Consider the following 23897-nt stretch of genomic DNA (forward strand, 5'->3'; position numbering starts at 1 on the left):
GCACGTCAAAAGGAGAGGGTGGACCATAATGCAGCCATGCTCCAATACCAGAAACCACCATTGCAGAGTCACTTGACCAGGGATTAGCCACAGTATCGACACACAGGGGATCCGAGGTCAATATCCTCGAAGGGGACACCGATAACCGGCGTACCGCAAAAAAGACAATGAAGACTGACAAGATATGAAGCCCTCACCCGTTGGAAAACAAGGCCCCGAAAATAAGCTCAAAAGGCAGCCCAGGCGTTGAAGAAAACGACTACAGAGGGTCAGCTGTGACCAAAAGAAACCTACGAATCCCACCCCAGGGATACTGACGAGGGAAAATCGTCGAAATGGACAAAGGCAAGCGTCGAACGAGAGACAGCGAAGGAAAAGACTACACCCTTGGAGACAGAATCCACCACACCCAAGAAGAGGATTTCCCCGGCCTGGGACGCCAAAAGGGCCCTCGAGGTGGAGAAAAAAAAGAGATGTCTGGAATCAAAATAGCAGCACTCCTTCGATGAAAAAAGGAGTTCCAGGCGATGAAGGATTTCAGAATTCCCACCAAAACCCGCCGCCGAAAACGCTAAAAAGGAGGAAGATACCCTGAAGCTCCGGTAACCCTCAAACCTCACTAAGAGGACGTTGAAAAGGAGCTTTGCGCTCCAGAAGAGGAGGAAGTCTTGGGGACTTTCGAAGAATGGAACGACCTCGACACAGAAAGTACAGAAGACTAGGTCTGTATCTATCCCTTGAAGGCTTCGCCACCAGACAACATAGCCTTCTACAGCAGCCTCATCAAGAGGGCAGCTGACACCTTCGGGATCCCCTTACTGTAGGAGAGAGGGGACCCCTGCTTCCGCCTAGAGACTTAAACACCATCCACCAAGGGGGCACAACACCTCCCAATGTTACCAAGCATCCTGGACCAGGACAAGGAGGTTTTCCAGGAGCTTGCCTCAACAAAAGGGGTAACCCTAAGAGTTGAGAAAAAATACAAACCTTTGCCAAAGGACCCTAAATACACTCAGGGAAACACAGTGCCAGACTCTATCATTGTCACCATGGCAAGAAGGAGCAACGCTCCCTCTTCCACTGGCCCACCTCCAGAGAGAAAAAGCAAAAGAACGCTCATGGTGGGGAGAAAGATGGAGAGGGAGGCAGCGATGCAATGGCGCCTTGCAAACTCCAATGCCCTTTAACAGGTATGGCCGCCACCAATGGTTTGGCAACGAAGAACTGATGAACAAGCTCCCAGAAGAGGATAAAAAGAGCAAAATCCATCATATAGGAGTAGAGAGCACCTGCCTAAAATAGTCCCTAGACGCAGCCGATACAGCCAGCAGACAAATGTGCACAGGCATAATGTTAAGCAGGCACGCCTGGCTCTGAATCTCCGGCTTCAAGCAAGAGCTCCAAGCCTCAAGTTAACAAACTCTTCAGAGGAGACACCCAGTTTTGAAATGAGGTAAGGAAAAAGACCACCACAGACTGTTGGATTTTAAATGTGGTACGCCACGGCTATTGTATAGAACTAACATACAAACCCATCAAAAAAACTCTTACAATTAAGACCGTAAATAAAGAAACTCCTACAAAAACAAGCAATAGACGGTACCAAGGGAGGGAACACTACAAAAGAAGCTATTCACCTTACTACTTGGTACCAAATCAAGATCTCAAGCTAAGACCCATCTTAGACCTCAGATTCATAAACAAATTCATTTGCACACCGCATTTCAAAATACCAACACTACAGGCAGTAATCCCACACACTTTCATCCGGTTATACACTGCAAAAATTCGTTTTTTCAATAAACCACAAAGTCGTCAACAAAGCCAGAACAAGAAAATACCTTTCTAGGAGCAAGATACAACTTCAAGGTTGCACAGGCATACCTGACCCAGAGGAGAATACAAGCTATCAGACAAAATCTCCTCAACCAGAAGGGTCATTCTCTGACATTGAGGGCTCTCATGAAACTCATAGGGATGATCGTATTATGCATTCTCCCTCATCACTCATGCACGCCTCCACTTGTGCTCTCTGCAGAAGAGGCTATGCAGCAGTTGGTCACTAACCACAGTAAAGTCCACATTTGTAAAGCGCACAATCACCCGTAAGGGTCTCTAGGCGCTGGGGGCCGTCGGGAAGATAAAGCGAGCTATTGCCCAGAGTCACATGGTGCTGGGCTAACCTGCCGCCGGAGCCGGGGATCGAACCGTGGTCCCCAGATTCCAGCGTCCGTCGCCCTGGCCGCGGCGCCACACCTCTCCCTTGTGAGTTGGGAGGATCTAGTGGTTGTAACAGAAAGGGTTCAGATGGAGATGCAATGGTGGGCACCCATTAACATAACAGTAGGCAGACCTTTCAAAACACAAACTCCCACAGTGTCCTTCACAACAGATTCGTCCCATGATGGTTGGGGAGCACATTAAGGAAACTGGGGGATACAGGATCAGTGGAAAGATGCAGACTCATAAAGCACATCAACTTCCTAGATATGAAGACTGTGTTCCTGGCACTTAAGTCATTCCAATCCCACATAGGTAAGAAGACTGATTTGATCCAGACGAACAATGCTACAACAATGTTTTATCTGAACAAATCAGGTGGAACAAATCATTCACTTTCAGTAAACTAGCTCAGGAAATGGGGAAGTGGGCCAATGCAAGGAAAATCAGCCTACAGACAATTCACCTGCCAGGAAAGGACAACACCGGAGCAGATCAACTCAGCAGACAGAACAGCAGCTCCCATGAAAGGGAGATGAAACAAAGGAGCCTGCAAAAGGTCTTCAACCTCTGGGGAACTCCTGAAATAGACCTATTCGTAACAATGGAGAACAAAAAAATGACTATCCTTCACCTCGAGGTTTCAACACCACTTATCAAAGGGAATGGCCTGTCACTAAACTGGTCCGGTACATTTGCATACGCTTTTCCTCCAATTCCTCTACTAACCAGCATTTACAATGCAATGGTTTCGCCTTTGGAAAAGTTAGAGCTATTGGCATTGTAAATGACAATTTGTATTGGTTTTGAAAACAGATAAATAAATGGCAATGTCCTTTACATTGCCATTAGCTTTAGCTCTCGCAAATGTGAGACCTATTGTACCCTACGGACGAGCTCAGCAGACAGCAATTCACACTCACTCACTCACTCACTCACTCACTCACTCACTCACTCACTCACTCACTCACTCACTCACTCACTCACTCTTTCTCTCTCTTTCTCTCTCTTTCTCTCTCTTTCTCTCTCTTTCTCTCTCTTTCTCTCTCTTTCTCTCTCTTTCTCTCTCTTTCTCTCTCTTTCCCTCTCTTTCCCTCTCTTTCCCTCTCTTTCCCTCTCTTTCCCTCTCTTTCCCTCTCTTTCCCTCTCTTTCCCTCTCTTTCCCTCTCTTTCCCTCTCTTTCCCTCTCTTTCCCTCTCTTTCCCTCTCTTTCCCTCTCTTTCCCTCTCTTTCCCTCTCTTTCCCTCTCTTTCCCTCTCTTTCCCTCTCTTTCCCTCTCTTTCCCTCTCTTTCCCTCTCTTTCCCTCTCTTTCCCTCTCTTTCCCTCTCTTTCCCTCTCTTTCCCTCTCTTTCCCTCTCTTTCCCTCTCTTTCCCTCTCTTTCCCTCTCTTTCCCTCTCTTTCCCTCTCTTTCCCTCTCTTTCCCTCTCTTTCCCTCTCTTTCCCTCTCTTTCCCTCTCTTTCCCTCTCTTTCCCTCTCTTTCCCTCTCTTTCCCTCTCTTTCCCTCTCCCCCCCCGAGGGGGCAGGGAAGCAAGCACAGCCATGTTTCCAGTGCTTGGCTATTCTGAACAAACCATTGGTATCTGGCCTGCCACTCAAACAAAAACAACTCCCAGAATACCTTAAATAGCTAAATGAAACCTCAGAAGTAGAAACATTATGTCCTGACTACACGACCGAGGCTGCAATTGTAACTGCGAGGGACAAATACCACCTGAACCACACAGCGCGGATCCCCTACAAAACGACAAAGTTAAATTGTCCCTGTCCAACTACCTTGCCAAGTTGCGATATTTGCTTAAAATGTTGAAAGTGACTTTGCATGTGAGAGTGTATTGCTCAATATCTAAATATAAAAATACAAGCACACAGATGTAAGCACTTAGATACAACACCTTTGTAGGTGGTCCCACCTGTTTATTGTGTAGCCCAATGTGTGCACTCTAAAATGTACTTCCAGAAACGCCACTAACACCAAATCACACGGCGCAATAAACACGCCCTCCAAGACGCACACCCACAGCCTCGACCCTGCACATGTCTCCAGACCACTCACGCCACTTTACTCCACTCCTGCAGCACACCTCACGGGCGTCGTCTGAGTGCTGTGCTGCATGCAAGCAAGTGGTTAGTGGGGTGGGGGTGGGGGGGCTGCGCTCCTGCGTACACACGGTCGTTATCGCTGAACGCCCAAGATTTGCTTTAACCAACTTTCTGGCTGGTTTCGACGCCACAGTAAGAGTCTGTACACCGAGGGCTATAGCGCTAGATTAATCTTCTCACTAGCCCGCCCTACAAAGCGCTACAATCCTCATACTCCTGTGTATTACCGAGGCGTGGCTGTGCGTTAGGGGCACCAGAAGGGGTCCTTTACGGAGTAGACGCAAATCTACGTCAAAAGAGCCGACACACACCCCTCCCAGTCACCGCAATTTGGACCGAATAATGTGCAGAAGCGCTTCAAAGTTGCCCTAAAACTGTTTTGAAGCGAGGCGAAGTCTGTCCGGAGCCCCCAAACGGAGGAGTGCAGGGCAAGAAAATCGTCCGAGCCCAGAAAAGTTTTGCAATCCAGGGACACTCTGGAGCCCGGGGGTGTCCAAACACTGGGAGGGCTCACGGACCAAGCTTCGTACCCAGGAAAAGTTTCCGAACTTTGGTTCCGGTGCAAAGGTCCAGTTGGGTCCATATCAAGTGGGCGCAGGTGAGCTCCTTACCTGTCCTTCTGGGGGTCTGGCTTCTAGGCGGCCATCTGGGGGCTCCCTGGTCCGGTCCGCTCCCGCTCTCGGTCTCTGCAGATGCAAAGCCGAATGCCCAGCTCTGCTCCCGGGGCTGGGCTCTTATAACATGGGCTGGGAACAGCCAGGAGCGCCTGGGTGTGTCTAAACAGAGACACGGACAGCGCAGGGGGTGGGCGGAACAAAGACACAGACAGCGGGAGGGGGGACAGACAGCGGGATACACAAAGACACGGACAGCGGGGGGGGCAGACAGCGGGATACAACCATGCGGGACCAGGACGATCTTAGCAATGAGGAAAAACATCCATGTAAAAAAAAAAAAAAAAAAAAAAAGTACACGTCCACAGTGGCCCACGTCTTCATGACGTTCTAAAAGGGGCGGAGAGTGAAAAAATCACCGGAACGCTCACGAATCTGCTCCCAGAAAGAGTGACTCATCTCTCTTCCAATGGCTAGCCTCCATTTATGGAGCTAGCCAATGGAAGAGAGAGGCGGGACAAAGCCCCGTACTACAAAACATAAAATATCGCCTGCGCGAACACTGCTGCGCAGTGGACGCCAGGCGAAACCTAAAAAGGGTTATGGGGAAAGCCAGACAACCAGGAACAAACCTAATACTCACAGCCCTTCAATGGGCAAGGCGAACCTGGTGCTCAAGCCTACATGAACTGTCCAGGGGATAGATGATCAACTTCAAGGCAGGCAAGGACCTCTCACAGTGCACCTGGCAGCAACTGTAGCCTACACCAGGGGAGATTGATGTAAAAGTTTCGTCACAGCACCAGTCATCAAAAGATTCCTGGAAGAGTCCAAAAGAATTGCACCCCCAAGAAAGGCTCCAGCCCCAATGTGGAGCTTAAACACAGTCCTGACACAACTAATAGGACCATTTAAGCCCATGGACAAAGCAGAACTCAGATACATCATTATAAATACTGCCTTCTTAATAGCTATAACATCTCTACGGAGAGAAAGTGAACTACAAGCATGAACGATTGAGGAACCATACATACAAATCCACAAGGACATGGTTATTCTATGGGCAAAACCCCAATTCCTACCTAAGGTTGTAAGAATATTCCATTTAACTAATGCATACAGCTAGCAGTCTTCTTCAAGAACCCTCCAACACGACTAGAAAGAATCCTTTATGTCCTGGACGCAAGAAGGGCTTTAGTATACTATCTACAGGAGACAAAACTATACCGTTAAGGCAATCAATTGTTAGTCGCGTGCTAAGTCCAACAAGGTAGCACCTGTTACAAAGGGGACAATTGCACGTTAGATTGTAAAGGTAAATCAAGTATGCCAGGCTTCAGCAGGAAAGACTCTAAACACACGGCCAAGAGCCAACTCAACTAGTAAAAAAGGTGCAACCCTGGCCTTCATTGTCAATGTGCCAATAGACACTATATGTGCAGCGGCAACATGGGCGTCCCCATACATCTTCACCAAACATCACTACTTGGATATACAGATAACTAAGGAAGCTCAAGTGGGACAAAAGGTACTTCGACACCTGTTCGCAGTCTTACTCATCCTACCACAACCACCTCAAGGAGGGGGCAAACGCTACATGATCTAATGCTCAATAAGTGATTCCAGAAAAGGATTCATGGTGCAAAACAAAATGGTTACTTATCAGTAGGATTTCTTTTGCAGCTTGAAGGGTTTTCTAGATGCACATGCGGCCCATCCACCTCCCCTCAGAGGAGGAATGCAAACAGGTGGGGCAAAAGATCACTATCATCTAAAAACAACCAGATTTAAGACATACTCTAGAGAAAGAGGGGAAAAAAGAATCTGAAGATGGTTACCACATACGGGAACTTCAGGGGCGCAGTCTGACGTCACACAAGGGATGGACCAAGCACCCAATGGTGGTTGACGCCCCAAACAAGAAGAAAAAGAAAAAAACAAAGACCATTCCGGACCCAACCACTAGATGGCGGAATAACGCACAGCATTTTAATCCAGAAAACTCCTCTTCAAGCTGCAAAACTACTCCTATGGTAAGTAACCATTTTATTATGTAGTCTATTTTAGCCAATAACTTTGACAGAATAAAGGGTCTATTTACAGTTTTAACCTGTCTTGTGGGTGTAAATTAAAATTGTATATTTATTATTCAAAAGCATTTCTGTATCCTAACTTAAATGAGTAAGTTAATCTTTTGATGGAATATAATTACTTGTTATTTTTCATTCCTACATGATATGTTCACCAGAAAGACTGTTGTTAACTTTAACATGCTTGCTATCTCTCCTAAATTTATATATTACCTTAAGGTTGTATCTGCCATCTTCCACCATCTGATGTATACCTTTGTGTTGCTTTAAGGATGAGGAGTGTGTGCGTCTTGACAAGGCCCGTTTGGCTGCTCGGCTGGAGGGTCATAAAGAAGGCATTGTGCAGACTGGACAGATTAGGTAAGTGTAATTTGTTTTATCAATTTTGTTTTCTCACCACAAGAATGTCTCCCAGTTCCCAAACAGATTATCCTCTTTTCCATTAAATAAGCACACAACTAACAAAGGTATACCAAGTTGTTAGTCTTAATATCTCAAAATTTGAAATATTTTTTTCCCCATATGGTAGGTATGCCTATTACACGCCTCCAGTAAGAATCAAACTCCTTATTCCAAATTATGGTCATTTTCACTCCTCCCAATTGGTCTAAGAATTAATCAAGAAATTTGGAGTACATATATTGATAAATATAGTGAAATTGATTCTGTCAGAGAGAGGGGGCATTGCCAGCAGACTATGATGGGGTATGTGTAGTCTGTGGGCTCCTGAGCCCCAGTATCCTGTTTTATCCCATGTCTAAGTGCAGCATCAAGCTCCAACACTGCCAGGGAGCTGAATTCCCACATGCACTGACACCCTAGCTTCTGTCTGACAGTTGGTGGACAGGCAGCCAGATTACTGAATTGTTCTATTCCTCGCCTCGTTTCAGAATGTCAGGCAGGGAGGAGCAGCCTCAAACTGCAAATCAAGTGCACTCAGAGTGTGCAGCGAATATGGAGACTCCAGCGTTCACAGAAACTGAATATCCCCGGAGTTTGTGATACAAAGTACTGGGGACAAATAACTTATGTGACTGGGCTTGGTGCTGACGGGTTGCCGCCGAGTCGGTCTAGTGCGGCAAGCAGGCTTGGTGCAGCCACAGAGCCAACCCTCGCTGAGGCGCCGATAATCCTCAGCTGCCATACTGACTAATGTAAGAAGAGGCCCCTGCGGAACCAATTATGCCATGGCTGGCTCCTGTGATGACTGTGCCCGAGTGACTGGGTGGAGGAGCGGGACCGTGGCTTCATGCGACACGATCATTTACAAACTGTTGACACGTTGCATCCCCTCTGGCAGGGGGATTTCTATGGGCTGATTTAAGGCCGAGGTACACTATCCACACCACACTGGTTGCCCTCACTCAGCGTGTGAGGTGTGCAGTACCTCTTATTTTCCACTGAGATATGCCTTGCTGTGGCAGGTACAGGTGCGCAGACTAGCCTCAAGGCCTCGCGTGGGCCCCTGGGCTGGTGCATGCACCTTATCAGAAGCCCTCCAGGACGCACGTCTTCGCAACATATCATTGAACAATGGTGCAGTCGGGGCCCCGGCGGGGTGTCAGCTGGCTTCGGAGAGGCATGCAGTGACCCACTGCTCATACTGATATGACTGGAGTCCCTACAAGACTGTGTTGGCAGATCTCCTACTGGGTTACATGTGGGGCGCGACACATTGCGATTCAACCCTTCCAGAACCTCATTAAGCTTAAGGGCATTGCATAGAGCACCCCAGTCATTAGTTGCTACACCCTACTAGCCCAGCTGAGATCTCTCTCTCCTCTCTCCTCTCTCCTCTCTCCTCTCTCCTCTCTCCTCTCTCCTCTCTCCTCTCTCCTCTCCCCCCTCTCTCCCCTCTCTCCCCCCTCTCTCTCCCCTCTCTCTCCCCTCTCTCTCCCCTCTCTCTCCCCTCTCTCTCCCCTCTCTCTCCCCTCTCTCTCCCCTCTCTCTCCCCTCTCTCTCCCCTCTCTCTCCCCTCTCTCTCCCCTCTCTCTCCCCTCTCTCTCCCCCCTCTCTCTCCCCCCTCTCTCTCCCCCCTCTCTCTCCCCCCTCTCTCTCCCCCCTCTCTCTCCCCCCTCTCTCTCCCCCCTCTCTCTCCCCCTCTCTCTCCCCCTCTCTCTCCCCCCTCTCTCTCTCCCCCTCTCTCTCCCCCCTCTCTCTCCCCCTCTCTCTCCCCCCTCTCTCTCCCCCCTCTCTCTCCCCCCTCTCTCTCCCCCCTCTCTCTCCCCCCTCTCTCTCCCCCCTCTCTCTCTCCCCCCTCTCTCTCTCCCCCCCCAACAGACAGCTTGCCGCCTTCCTCGAGACAAATGGATCCCTCGACCCCTCACAGTCCGGCTTCAGAGCCAACCACAGCACCGAGACCGTCCTCATCGCAGCCACCGACGACATCCGAGCCTTTCTCGACAACGGGGAAACAGCGGCACTCATCCTCCTGGACCTCTCCGCCGCGTTCGACACTGTCTGCCACCGCACCCTAGTCCAACGCCTCAGCAACACCGGCATCCAAGAGAAGGCATTGAAGTGGATCATCTCGTTCCTCGCTGGAAGAACAGAGAGTTCGCCTCCCCCCGTTTTGTTCCGAGGCCACCGAAGTCATCTGTGGCGTCCCCCAAGGATCATCACTCAGCCCCACCCTCTTCAACGTCTACATGAGACCTCTCGCAGCCATCGCACGCCAACACAACCTCAACATCATCTCCTACGCCGACGACACCCAGCTGATCCTCTCCCTCACCAGAGACCCCGACACCGCCAGAACCAGCCTCCACGAAGGGATGAAAAACGTCACCGATTGGATGAAGAACAGCCGGTTGAAACTGAACTCAGACAAGACGGAAGTCCTCATCCTTGGACCATCACCCTCCGCCTGGGACGACTCCTAGCGGCCCCCAGCCCTGGGCACAGTCCCCAAGCCGACAGACCACGCACGCAACCTGGCCTTCATCCTGGACTCCTCCCTCTCCATGACCAAACAAGTCCACGCCGTCTCCTCTTCATACTTTCACACCCTCCGCATGCTCCGTAAGATCTTCCGATGGATCCCTATCGACACCAGGAAGACTGTCACCCAGGCCCTCGTCACCAGCCGACTGGACTACGGAAACACCCTCTACACCGGAACCACAGCCAAGCTACAGAAAAGACTACAACGCATCCAGAACGCCTCCTCCCGACTCATCCTGGACATCCCTCGACGCAGCCACATCTCCGGCCACCTGAGGGACCTGCACTGGCTCCCCGTCAACAAGAGGATCACGTTCAGGCTCCTCACCCACGCACACGTATTAGTGTCTTGGTTTCCATGCCCCTGGTTGTTTTGGATGGGGGGGGGTGGACTTCAATGCCGTTCTGGACACTGTATTGGATCGCTAGCATCCACCTGTACCTGGTGTGGGTCCGGTGCGCCAGGCTAAGGAGTTACAGCTATGGGTTGGGTCTATCAGACGTATGGCGTAACCACAACATGGGTTTGCGAGAGTGCTCCTTTTTACACTTCCCCACATGCCCTACATTCCAGCCTTAACCGATACCTTCAAAATCTGCAACCTTGCGATACACATGCCATGTTTTTGGGAAAGATGATATCGAATCTCAACCCTCTGGAAATTAGTCTCATGGGGACGGTTTCCGGCTGCAGATACTGATCTGGTGCCACCAACCACGTCTGTAAAAAGACGTTGTGTTTGGGGAAACTTTGGTTACAACCATTGACAAGTTTTTCTCTGACCGTGTTAATGTGGCTTCTTTGCCATTAGTGGAATGGGAAGCGTTTAAGGTGTTGGTGCGCAGTGCCTCGAATGGAGCTGTGGTGGAAGATAGGAATGAGGTCCTTCAAGAACTCACAAGCTTAGAGAGTAAATTACGCCCGCTGGAAAGGGCTGCGGTTAAGAACAATGTGTCCGCCGCTGAATTGCAGGAATAAACAGACGGGTTAGCCCAAATGACCCCACTATACCTGGGCAAAGGGGACTGAACCAAAGGCAAAATGGTATAACGTAGGGGGCTGATTATAAAGCAGCAAGTCTATTGAAGTGAGAACACCATTTAATCACTGGTAAGAATTGTTTCTATTACAAAAATAATTTGTATTTCTAGCACAGTGACTAGCTCAATAACTGGTACGCTCTGTACTGAAGATACTTGCACATATCAAAACATTCATATATATATATATATATATATATATATATATATATATATATATATATATATATATATATATATATATATTTGTTTGTGCTCTCTCTCATATATATATATAATTACTCACTGACCATGTCATGAGTGATGTAATATGTGAGGTGATGAGCAGTGCATTGCGGTGCTGCACGTTATAGTTCTATAGTTCACTCTGGTAACTATAACAGCTGAACCTCTCTGGTTTTGTACGAGTAAAATGTCAATCCAACTATAAAGTCCCTGTAACCTTGGTTTTTCTTTTTTTTCTTTTTTTATTTCTAAGGTTTTTTTTTCCAATTCTATTTGCGAACTATGCCACTGCAAACTTTTTTTGTGTGAATATATAAATATATATATTTCACACAAAAAAAGTTTACAGGGAAGTTATAGTTGGCAAATAGAATTGGATATATATATATATATATATATTACACATAACCTCACATTTTTAACAATCATCATAACCAGAGATATTTATCTTAGTTGTATGTTTATGAACAGGCAGTTTCACATCTGAACATTAGATTTCAGTCTTCAATTTGATTGGGACTTATGTGGCTGTCTTCAAAAATCAATCTACAGTCCACATTTAGGAGGTAGTCTTTTTTTGGGTCAACATTTGAGGATTGACTAGTTCCTGCACGTTTAGTATGTACCCAGCCTTCAGTGTCAGATAATTTAGAAACAATTCTGACCAGTAATTAATTGGTGTTTTCAATGCGATAAACTTGCAGGTTTATAATCAGTCCCCACTTTATACCATTTTGCCTTTGGTTCACCTGAATTGCTGGAAGCCAGAATCGCCATGCTGAGTTTCTAGAATGCCTACGACTGATAGACTATAGGGCTACTGGCAAGTGGCTTAGCACGGTGGAATCCCTGTAGATCATGTGTGGCATTCCATATCATTATATGCCAGTGATATGCTTCTGTACTTAAAAGCCCTCTGAGAAGAGCAGGTAGAGATGGCCCAGTTGCTCTACTCGTTCGGACACTTGTCTGGGCTTCATATCAGTGAATATAAATTGTGCACCTACTACTTTACTGATACGCATATGGAGCCCACGCTTCAATTTGGTGGCACGCAACTACAACTAGCACCACACACCTTTCGCTGCTTTGGGATTGAGGTATACCATGACACACAGAGACCTATTAGAGGGCAACCTCATACCTATGATTAATACGCTAAAATCCCAGGTGGCTTTTTTGGGTTCATGTCACCTCTTTTGTTAGTGGGCTGTTTGGCCCTGACAAAAATGGTGATGCTACAATGCTTATTGTACCACTTCATAAATTTACCAAATATACTGCATGGGTTTTCAAGTTATAAAACACAATACTGATCCATCTTAAGTGTTTCTATGGCGTGTGTGATGACCACTGAGGTGCGGTTATCGTGTAATGGGAAGCAGCATATAGCAGTGTGTTGCATGAGGAAGTGTGAGAGACAGATGCATTGTTTTATGGTTTTCAGTATGCAGGTAGCTTTGAACAGCTCTGCAGATCTCTCTTTTGGTATTTCATATGATATAGTGTGCTTGGCTGGTTACTGCACTGAGTTGTCCAGTCTGCGATTTGTGTATAGTTGTGGTCCTGAGCTGGTATGTTTGGCGGGAGAGTTAAGTGGAGGGATCTGTGGGGTGGGCATTTTTATTATCATCTCATATCTGAGTGTCGTGAGAGATGTAAAGAAGTTGCCAGAATGTATAGATATTTGTGAACTGCAGTGGTGGACAGTATTGAGGTTGCCCAAATTGTCCAGCAGTCTGTGACAGATCTCTTCAGTTATTCCATGCCTATTCATTTGGAGAAGGCTGTTTTTGGCTGTACATTGCTGGTGATGAACAATTCTCATAGCAGATGTCTCTTATGTGAATTTAAGAGCTATAGGTTCACGAATGTCCTGGCCATGCTACTGGTCTTGGTCACTAAAGACCTTCATGGGTGACAAGCAGCGCTTTACAAATCTATTGATTGAGAATCAATCTCCATTCGGATAAAGGCACTTGTAGTAGTACATCAGTTGGAAAAAGGGCAGTAAGATAGTTGCTAATGTATGTTTTAGAAGGTAGAAACAACCCCCAGGTGTCAGACTGGAGCTGGAAAACGTCAAAGCAACCAAGACTTTGGTACAGGATGCTTGTAATCCCTCATCTTGCCCAAGCGGGATTTCAAAGATGGCACCCGCGACAGGCCACCCGGAAGAGGAGGTCGGCGGGCGAGTTGGCGAGGCACCAGAAAGTCTAAAGGAAGGAAGTGGGAATATCCCGGTCGTCGAGGAGGAAGAGAATGTCGACGCGAAGGATAGAGGAGCAGAGACACCGGAGACCTTGAAGACAGGACGGACCAGCCTACAGGAAGACGTCCCAGGAGAGGTAACACACACTACCGCCTAGAGGCACCGGGAGCAGGTCTGACCGACCCAGGGATGAAGTGGTGGTGAATCCCCTACTCCCACAACCCAGGAGGGCCGTGGCCTGAGGCAAGTACCCTTCATGCAATATCTCACTACTGGGTGTGGAGGTCGGGACACTAAGCGCCTGCATGACATTATAGGGGATCACTGCATCCTTTTTGTCACTTACTGGCCCAAATAGCACATGTCCCGGGGGAAGGTGACGGTACAGACTGAAGAGTGGGTTAAGACACCATTACTGATTATTGTTTGTTTTTGTCTTGAGGGCCACATTTAAACTTCTCCTTCTCCAACCTGGTGGGACGACAAAACCAGCCTAAAGAGAGAGAAAACACTAAAGCACGCGGACATTGGCTCCCATGTCAAGATTGAACATTCCCCTATACCTTGTTAAAAACCCTAGCCTTTCACCTATCCAGAAAAACCCCTGTAATCATCAGGCGGGCCAATAAAACCCTGAGAAACACTACTTCTGACTAGGTGTCTTATATGCCCAGATGACCACGTTGCTGGATTCAGTCTGTGCCGGAATTGATGTTCAGCAATGCCACCCAGGCCATAAAATGCTTGCTCCGGTGCATCGAGGTCTGGTCTGTTTTTTCTGCGTCTTTATCGTGGATCCGGAGCATCCCCTCCAAATTTTCAAATAAAAGCAGTACCAAGGTCTCCTCTCAAGACGTCCGTCCCGAAATCGTGTAGGACTGTGAGGGGCATTTGCCCATAAGTTCCCCCCTGCCCGTAGATCTATGGTGTTTCGTGTTCCGACAGTGACTCGAAGGTCTGCTCCTCTTGCCTCCACACACATCCCAAGGTAATCAAGGAGCAAGAGTTCAAACTGGTTATAACCCAGGCAAAGGAGGAACACCGGCGCTGGACGCTTTCCCAGCACCATTCCCACTCTCCATCTTAATCTTCGACTAAGAAGAAGAGAAAACTAGGAGAAAGGAGAAGAAGCATTCCAGGGATAAGTTTCTTTGTCACTCTGTCTCCTACAGGACCTTTATCGAAATGGATCTTGTCGACCTTATGCAAACGGATCCTCTGTGCAGCCCTGTTCCTCCTATGGACCCGACTCTAGACACACCTCTATTCCTGCAGCCTTTGGTGCTGGCACTTCCATCTTCTGAAATTTTGATGCTGGCCCCGGCCTTTCCGGAGTTCCTGGCTCATTGATCAGACGTGATGGCATCCCTGACTGTGATGTATTCTATCTTCGCAAACGCCTCCGCACCAATGCGGTGCACTTTTGGGCCGGATTGCCCCATTGCATAGTAACTCTTCATGCCCTTTAAGCCATCGCCCCTCAGCGCCACACCTCTTGAGGTGGCATCATCACCAGATTGTTTTGATATAGTACTCCGCTACTCTGCGCCGCAATTGATCCTGGGGAGGGCGCCACCCCAATGCCGCCTTCTCCGGCTCCAGATAGGATGCCAAGTGTCAGATCCTTTCCCGCAGGGAGGCCTAGAATTTGCAGGAAGAGGAGGCTCATAGAGCACATCTCCATGAAATATCTGGGTTGGATTCTGGCACTGTGGAGTACTACCCTACTGGTGACCCGGATCAGGACATCCTTAAATTCCAGGGCCTTTCTTGAGCCAGTGGTTTAGATATTTTACCTGGGCTGGCTTTGGACTTCTCCCATGGAGCAACCGGCACCGGAAGTAGTTTTGTTGCACAAGATCATGTTAAAGGCTGCAGAGGTTTTAGACTTAGTTGCCAACGATTGAAACACCATCCTCCGTGAGGTTCTCCTGCCCTCATCAATGACTCCGGAACCCCTTTTCCCCTTCAGCGAGGCTCTGCTGTAATCCATCATGGTGGCATGGGAGAAGCTTTCCTCTGCATCGGTGGTCAGTTTGCTTGTGACCTTCTGTTATCGCTCGGCTCCTCATGATCACGTGACAGTATTTTAGTAATGCATTCCTTAATCCATGCCAACCTGCTCTTTCACCTCAGAGGCTTGGAAACTGATGTTGATGTGCCAGGGCTGGCGCTTTATGGCCTCAGAGGTGCCCAGCGCCATCTGCCGGCGACCTTGTTACTTTCCATTCTGACGCCTGGGGATAGTTCTACAGAAGAGGTATCTGCTGGTAAATAAGGTATCCACCAGAAAGATAGTTACCGCAGGTAAGTATTTTTTCATTCTTGGGCAAAGCTACATTGCTTATATATATTGGAGAGGAGACCTTTGGGGAGGAACACGTCGGAAAATGCTTTTCATAGTAGGTCGGCTGCCTAATTGCTGCTGTTTTATTAGAAAGGAGGGCCCAATGTCTCAGCTGAAAGCAGCACATGTGCGCTGCTTCAATTGTATATACCGTTTGCTCTGTTGGAAGGATTTAATTTCATTCCCCTGAAACAAATCACTCAACGTTAGACAGCCTCCCTTTTCCCAGGCCTCAAAATCAGCACCAGCTAGCCCCGGTGAGAAGGCCGTTAAGAGCAAACAGTGATCTTAATTATGTAAGATTGGAAAAACCTACTTTGGGCATAGTATTTCCGAAAAATACAAAGGGACTTTTTATATACAAGTATTCAAATGTAACCTTTTTAAGATTGGTGGTTGTTAAATGATGCATGTGCAAAGGTGTTGAAGGTAGCTTTGGTCTTATAGCACCGTAAAAATTGAAGCAAAAAAAGTTAAATGCAGCACCTGTTTTTTACTATTAGATCCCTTTCTGAAGCCATGTCTGTTGAAAAGATTGCATCAATCAAAGCAAAAATCATTGCCAAGAAAAGGTCCACCATCAAGACTGACTTGGATGATGACATCACTGCCTTAAAACAAAGAAGTTTTGTTGATGCAGAAGTGGATGTTACCAGGGACATTGTCAGCAGGGAACGAGTGTGCAGGACAAGAACTACAATTTTACAAAGCACAGGCAAGGTAAGATCCTAATTAGTTTCTTTTCGGAGTAAAATTGGTCTGCTAAATATTTAAGATTCTAATTCTGGGTCTCAAGTTAAGTATAAAACTGCTCTCACCAAAAAAACGATCTTATTGGGTTACACAGTACAGACGCATACTGTTGGATACTGGCTCTTTATATAGTGGACCACAACGAGGTACACTGTAGAAAGTCTTGGCAGACCCCAGTTGGTTTACAGACGTACAAATGATAGCCCAACTGCTCTCTTTTGTGATAGTGTGGGCGAGCAGTTGGGTGCAACGGAGGATAGTGCTAAGCATTTGGTGACGCTCACCGAGGCAATAAATGTTACACTCGCTCGAACAAATCCGAGACCAATTTACAAAAAAGAAGTCCTATGTTTATATAAATTGATACCAAGAACTTCGTTATCAAGTACTTTTTTAAAAATATAAATTTTAGCAGAAAAGTAACTTGTTCACTTAAATGCGTCTTTACGCACAATGCTTTCTATTGGTGAATAGGCATGTATAGCTTAGTTATTTGAGTTTGTTTTCTGGGGGTCTCTTTGGGGCTGTAGGGGGGGGGGCAAGGTCCAAAGTACCACCAACGGACACTCATTACCTGCCACAGGGCGTCTGGTTGCAGAGGTGCTGGTCGGGTTGGTAGCTGTGTGCGCTTTGGTAGTGTGAGAAAGTGCCTCTTTTGCATGGTTAAGCCCCCACTTTTTGTCTGGTTTTGATGTGGTTTCAATTGAAGTGCACAGGGTCCCTGCCAACCAAGTCCCCCAATTGGTACTTTTTCTCCCTGTAAGTGCCTGGTAAATGGTACCCTGAGTACCAAGGGCCTGGGAGATGAAAGGACCCTTGGGACCCCCCTCATGGGACCTTGCCCACTGCCCTTGCAGCTTGCATTCCCCCAGAAGCGAGAAAACTGCAGTCGACCTGGCACCATTCCTAGGTGACATGGCGCCATTCCTAGGTGCCATGCCAGCTAACACTGCCTGAAGGCATAGGTAAGTCACCCCTCTAGCAGGCCTCACAGCCCTAAGGCAGGGTGCACTATATCCAGGCTTTTCTGTTTTCAGTTTCTATTTTTGGTAGTTTTTTTTAGTGTTTTCAAGTGATTTCAATACCTTAAAAAACAGTGGTTACACATGTTTGCGCCATTACAAATAAAGTGTTTTTCCCGTGTTTATGGAACTTTTTGCTTTTATTATTGTTTGCTTTCTGCACTGATAGTGCATGGTATATAGACAGTGTACGTATAGTGTATATGAGGTCCAAATATATTTTTTCAAATCAAACTTATTGTAGTACACCATACAATACTTCTTCAGTGAATCTTTGGTCATGCACACTCCCCCTTTCGTTACCATTGAAACTTTTATCTGTGAAAAGGCGCTCTCAACATTGGCACTTGAGACCGGCAACGCCAAAATAGCCAGTACACAATTTGCTGAGTCTGGCCACTGACATAGCTTCCCATGCCAATACTGGTACACCTGAAGATTGTGATTCTCTGCGATAGGTTCTGCAACATATGTGTTGAACTGTGCACATATGCCCTGAGAGTTATTGATGCGGTCAAAAATGAAGCAGCACTTTTGAAACTCCGGAGAAAATTACTCTGTATGGAAGGGATGTATTTTAACAATAGAGGCTCCTAGGCAACAATTCAGTTTGCTAGTAGGCAAATCTAACCACAAAATATAATAGAAGTAGATATGTTCACAAGTGTACTCAGAAATAATGATAACAAATTAATTAACCATAGATATTCAATTTATTAAAAACAATATACATATATATAATTTCAATGCTGTACTAGAGAGCCATATAAAACAATGTCAACATATATTTAAAGAATTAATTGCATACAAAATAATACAGTACATTCATCATATTAAAATCAAAGACAAAGAGAAATTGTTATAATACATTGATTAAAAAAGGGGTTTAGATTATATAGTGGTTCTAATATAGATTTCTACGCGCGTTTCGGCGTTCTATACGCCTTCTTCAGGAAAAACACTGGATAATCCTAATACAATTATATATATATATAAAGAGAAAAAGGGAGGGGGAGGCGAGGGGGAAGGAAAGAAGGAGGGTCAGGAAAGAGGGAACAGGAAAAGAAAAAGAAGAAAGACCCACATCGCCCGGTATTGTGATTGATGCCTGGTTGCGAGTGACTTTAAATTTAAACATACTGAACTATTTGAGTGGTTTAAGAAGGGATGTATAACTTGTGCAGAGTTCCACAGTGAGGCTTCATTGAGTTCAAGTGCCATGGTTGGTAAAGGGCAATTTCTCATACATTGTAAAATACATTTCTGAATTGCTCCTCAACATTTCTTTGCTTACCAAGTGGTAAGCACTCTAACTTGGAACATGTTGCGGTGCCAAAGTCACTAAAAGGGTCGCCCAGCCTACTCTCAAGGAGATGTTTCACTTCCACACCAATTATGCTGAACACTTGGTAGGCAAGGGTTTTTTTCAGACTCTAGTTTATGTCCACTACAGCAGTAAAGCGTTCCTGTAAAAATGTAAGAATTCAGTAGAGTGTACTTTTTTTTCAGGTCACTATCAATATGAGACTAAAGATCTTCACATTTCTTGCCTTTGGCAACATCATTCGGCAAAAGTTATATAAATGGTTGCCGCATGGATAGCATTCATGGCCTCTAGGACTGAGAACCACCAGCCAAGTGAGACTGTTTGGATGACTATTTCTTCTGATGCCACACAAAGCACAAAATGTATGTGTATAGGCATTTATATAGCGCACTACTTACCCGTAGGGTCCCAAGGCGCTTCGACCGCTGCAAAACCCTTCCTGGCTTCCCTGAGAGATGGTCCCTTAATGGGTATCTCCAGGGTGAGACCAGGCATCCCCGGCGGTCTGGTGGGGCCGTTAGTGAAGATGAGGCAAGCTAATGCCCAGAGTCGCCAAGTGTGATCGCTGATCAGAGTGGGCACCGAGGCGAGAGAATTATCGAGTCCGCTGACCCTGGTCCAGAAACCTGCCGCGCCGGGAATCGAACCCTGGTCCCGGGCCGTCCTCTGCTCTCGGGTCTGCCGCCTCTAACCAGTGAGCCACACTACTTCACTATGAAAAAATATTTGCGTTTTAGTGTCCGCGCAAACGGTGCACAAGAATGGACTAAAAAGTCAATAGCATTTTTCATTAACTCTGAAGATTGGAAAGATTGTTTTAGCATACCATCTCACAAGTGGCAAGAATCTTACAGGGAAGCACTTCAGCTCAGTTATCGATTTTGACAGGTCATCACACAACATTTTCATATACGGAGCTGAATCACGACAAACACAAACCATATCAAACAAGTCTGGGGTGTTTGGCGATTCACCTACTATCAATACTGACTCCCTAGAAAAGGGGGCTGATTCATCAAAGGTTTTTACCTATTCTCTGTGGGTATATGTGATGGTACATATTGGGAAAGATTCTTATGAAACCTATATTTTACATAATAGTGAAAGACTCAAACGTAGCCAAAAGATCAAATATGATTTTGATATTTCCTGATTGACTACAGTTTATAGAAATAAATAAACACCTAAAACATGCTTCTAAACTCTGTATCTGTAGACCAAAGACCACAAAACTGAAATAAGGAGGAAGAAACAGTAATTTAGTGACACCACTAAACAACAAAACTCGAGCAGAATAATGTTAGCCCAGTCTTTCTTTCTGCTACCTTATATAACAAAGTTACATTGTATTTGCCCCTTCAGGAAGAAATAAACATGACTCTTTCACTCTCCTTTTCCTTTCTTTGAATGGCATTTAGGTTGTGCAGAGATTTTTCCAGTGTTTATATGTTTACACTTGTAAGGGCTATTTCCCTTCCGGTGGGGTTTTATCAGTTAATATAGGTTTAAATCTAAAACCGGACAGCCTATACCACAGGTGAGGGCATACCTGCATGAGCAGATGTGCCCCTAGAATATTGGGATCCATTCCCTAATATTGTAAGTGCCAGGGAAGCCACATAGAGTACACAGGCTGGAAACTCGACAGCTCTATTTCCCCAGCAGCATGAAGGCTTCACTGAACCCAGTAGTGTTCTGTTCCATACTACTCATTGCAATACATTCACACTGATGCCCGTGTGGGATTTATTATACCATGTACCCAGAGGGCACTTCAGAGGTGCCCCCTGAAAATCTACCAACCTTGGTGTAGTCTCTTACCGGCTGTTGGCAGCTAGCCACTACCAGACAGGTTTCTGTACCCCTGGGAAGAGGGCCCCTGCTCTCTGGGACCAGAAACGGTGCACATCCTGGGCAGAGGTGTCATACTTCCTTCCCAAGTATGGGCCAGTGCTTTAAGAGGGAACCTTCTAAGGCCTTCCCTCATTGTTAGAGACCCCCAGCCTCTGCTGCTAACAATTGATGGCGGTCTCTGGTTCACACTCCCACTTTGGGTGTGAAAACTGGCGGGAAAACCTAAAAAGAATTGGAGGTGTTCCTACCTCTGCCAACCCCATGCGATGCGATGTGAAGCACATCTTCCAGTCCCCACCAGCTTGAAGATGGGGAGGCCCCTCTAATCATGCCTAGGTGTATGCCCCCTCCCACAAGAGAGTGGCATAATAGAGGGTGTAGTCACCCCAGGTAAGGTATCCATTGGCCCTACCTCCTACTCTAAAATACCCCTTAATCTAGTATTTAGGTGTCACTCCCAGACCTAGAAACTAGATATGCAATGACCTACTAAGAAAGAAGATGACTCTGTAGAGAAGAATGAAGATGACAACTGACTTGGCCCAGCCCTACAGGCTGTCTCCAGCTTCAAAGAACCTGTGACCTGTCTTGCAGCCAGCGACCTCTGGAACCCCTGGGAGGATTGCCCTTCAACAAAAACTCCAATCTCCTGTGGACAACCGACCTGTCCAGAAATAAACAAAGACTCAAGATCCAGCGGATCCACCACTTGTGCCCACTCTACACCCGACACCCACAGCCCGAGTCTAGGTCACCCAACTGCCCAGTGAAGTCTCCCCGGCGGCAAGGACTCAGAATCCACTGTTGGTCAACCTCTCCGGACCCTGACGGCTGCACTTAAAGCCCCCCCACGGACTGGCCCTGTAAGAAATGTTTCCACGTCTAAAGGCCCTGTGACAGCCAACACCGCGGCTTAACTGTGCTGTCGCTGGTGTTCTGTCTGGACGCTCCAGTTCGAAGCCTGCAGGCTGTTTCCAAAAAGTAGAAACCCCATTGGATTGCACTGGGCGCCCGTCACTGTGTTTGCATCCTGCATCCGGCCGGCCTTGTGCCGCTGTTGGTGTATATTTGGTGCTGCTTTATTTATTTATTTATTCAAAGTTTTATATAGCGCGAACAAGATCTTTACAGATATCAGAGCGCTTCACAGGGGGGGAGTGGGCAACAGGAGGGTGATTAAACATAATAATTGGGTACAGTATAGTAAACGATAGCATAATAGGATAGCAGTCATGTGCTGATAAGATACCAGTAAGCACTCAGATAGGCAATAGTATAAGGCGGTGCAGAGTCTTTGATCCAACTGCAAAAGAGATCAGGAGGGCTCAGGCTATAAGGATATCTATATCACTAACTTAGAGATACAGAGAACAAGGGGTAGGGGCATCAAGGGGGAGATTCAGCAAACTAATGTGCACCGTATAGTAATGGGTAGTAGGTGAGTAGCATAATAGGATCACAATCATGTACGAGTATGAAGTTATTGGACCATCAAGTAACCAATGTTACAAAATCGGTGCAAAGTCTCTGAACAACAACAATAAGGATCAGGTGAACTTGGCCATAAGGATGGCTTTCACTTCTTTCTTGAAGCGTGCTGTGGAGGAGATAAGCCTCGCTTCAGGAGGGAGTGCATTCCAGATCCTAGGTGCCATTCCTGAGAAGGAGCGTTTGTAAGTTCTTTCCTTCCGGAATCTGCGAGGTTTCAGGAGCAGACTTTTTGAACTTCTATTGGACCTCGAGCCTCCTGATATAGACAACTTTTGAGTGAGGTAGTTGGGTGCCTTGTGGTGTATGGCCGAGTGTGTCATAACGGCAATTTTCAGCTGTATTCTGGCTTCAAAGGGAAGCCAATTCAGGGATTTCAAGTCGGGGGTTATATGAGAGTGTTTCCTTGAGCCAGTAATGAGTCTCGCGGCAGCATTCAAGGAGGCTCTTAGGGGTGCGGTTGTTGCTAGAGGGAGTCCACTGAGGGCCACAATTCCATAGTCTATGCGGGGGATGACTAGGGCTTGTACAGTAGTTAGGAAATCTTTGGCTGGGAGGAAGGGTTTGAGTTTCCTCAAAGTGTTGATTTGGAAGTTAGCTCCTTTCGTTGCTTTGCTAATGTGCTGTTGCATATTGAGCTTTGCGTCAAGTGTGATACCTAAGGATTTAGCAGAGTCCACGATGGTGGGTCGGACATTGAGTGCTGTTAGGTGATTGAGCCAGATTTGGGTGGTGGTAATTTTCGCAGGGGGTGATATCAGGAGGAACTCAGTTTTTAGCGCATTTAGTTTGAGGTGATTGTCGGCCAACCACGATTGGGTGTTTCTAAGTGTGTAGTTCAGAAGTTTGATATCTTCCGGGGATTGTACCTTTAGGTAAAGTTGAGTGTCATCGGCATACATATGGAAGTGTACATTGGATGCTTGGAGCAAGGTAGCGAGTGGTTCCATGATGAGGTTGAACCGCGTGGGTGAGAGGGAAGATCCTTGTGGGACGCCTAGATCTACTGGCACAGGTGAGGACAGCACATTGTTGATCTTGAACTTCTGAGACCGGTTGTGTAGGAAGGAAGTGAACCATTTGAGCACAGTCCCGGATAAGCCCATTCTGGTATTTAGGAGCTCCAATAGGTTCTCGTGTTTGACCGTGTCGAATGCTGAGGAGAGGTCCAGGATGATGAGGAGGCAGGAGTCGTTGCGATCAAGGATTTGGAGGGCGTCATCAATTATGTGTGTCATGACCGTTTCCGTGCTGTGTTTCGCTCGGAAGCCTGATTGATGAGGGTCGAGGAGTTCGAACTGGTCAATGTGTTTTGTTAGTTGGAGTTGCACACATTTTTCCAGCAGTTTGGCCAGAGTGGGGATATTGGTGATAGGGCGGTAATTGTTTATGTCAGCCGGGTCAGCTGTAGGTTTCTTGAGTATGGGCGTGACTTGCCCCACTTTGAGGGAGTCTGGGATGAGACCTTGCTGAAGGGAGCTGTTAATTATTTTAGTCCAGAGTGGGAGGAGTACGGGGGTGAAGTCTCTTACAGCATTAGCAGGTAGGGGGTCTGTGAGGTGATTAGAGGGCTTCAAGGTGCCGAGCAGTTTGTGTATTGCTTCTTCAGAGTAGGTGTCGAAAGACGACCAGGATGTGTTATTTTTAGGTTGGGTGTC

The 23897-nt window shown here is 46.9% G+C and overlaps 1 protein-coding gene across 1 annotated transcript in view; it reads left to right on the forward strand.

Moving 5' to 3' along the window:
• The window catches only part of CDC73 (cell division cycle 73), a 589523-nt gene that overhangs the window by 87397 nt on the left and 478229 nt on the right, over nucleotides 1–23897 (forward strand). The window contains exons 6-7 of the mRNA XM_078687289.1: nucleotides 7299–7387; nucleotides 16299–16515. Coding sequence (XP_078543415.1) covers nucleotides 7299–7387; nucleotides 16299–16515 — 306 coding nt within the window. The remainder of the gene's footprint in view (nucleotides 1–7298; nucleotides 7388–16298; nucleotides 16516–23897) is intronic.

This window comes from Lissotriton helveticus, chromosome 1_1 (genome assembly GCF_964261635.1).
Source record: "Lissotriton helveticus chromosome 1_1, aLisHel1.1, whole genome shotgun sequence".
Lineage (NCBI taxonomy): Eukaryota > Metazoa > Chordata > Amphibia > Caudata > Salamandridae > Lissotriton > Lissotriton helveticus.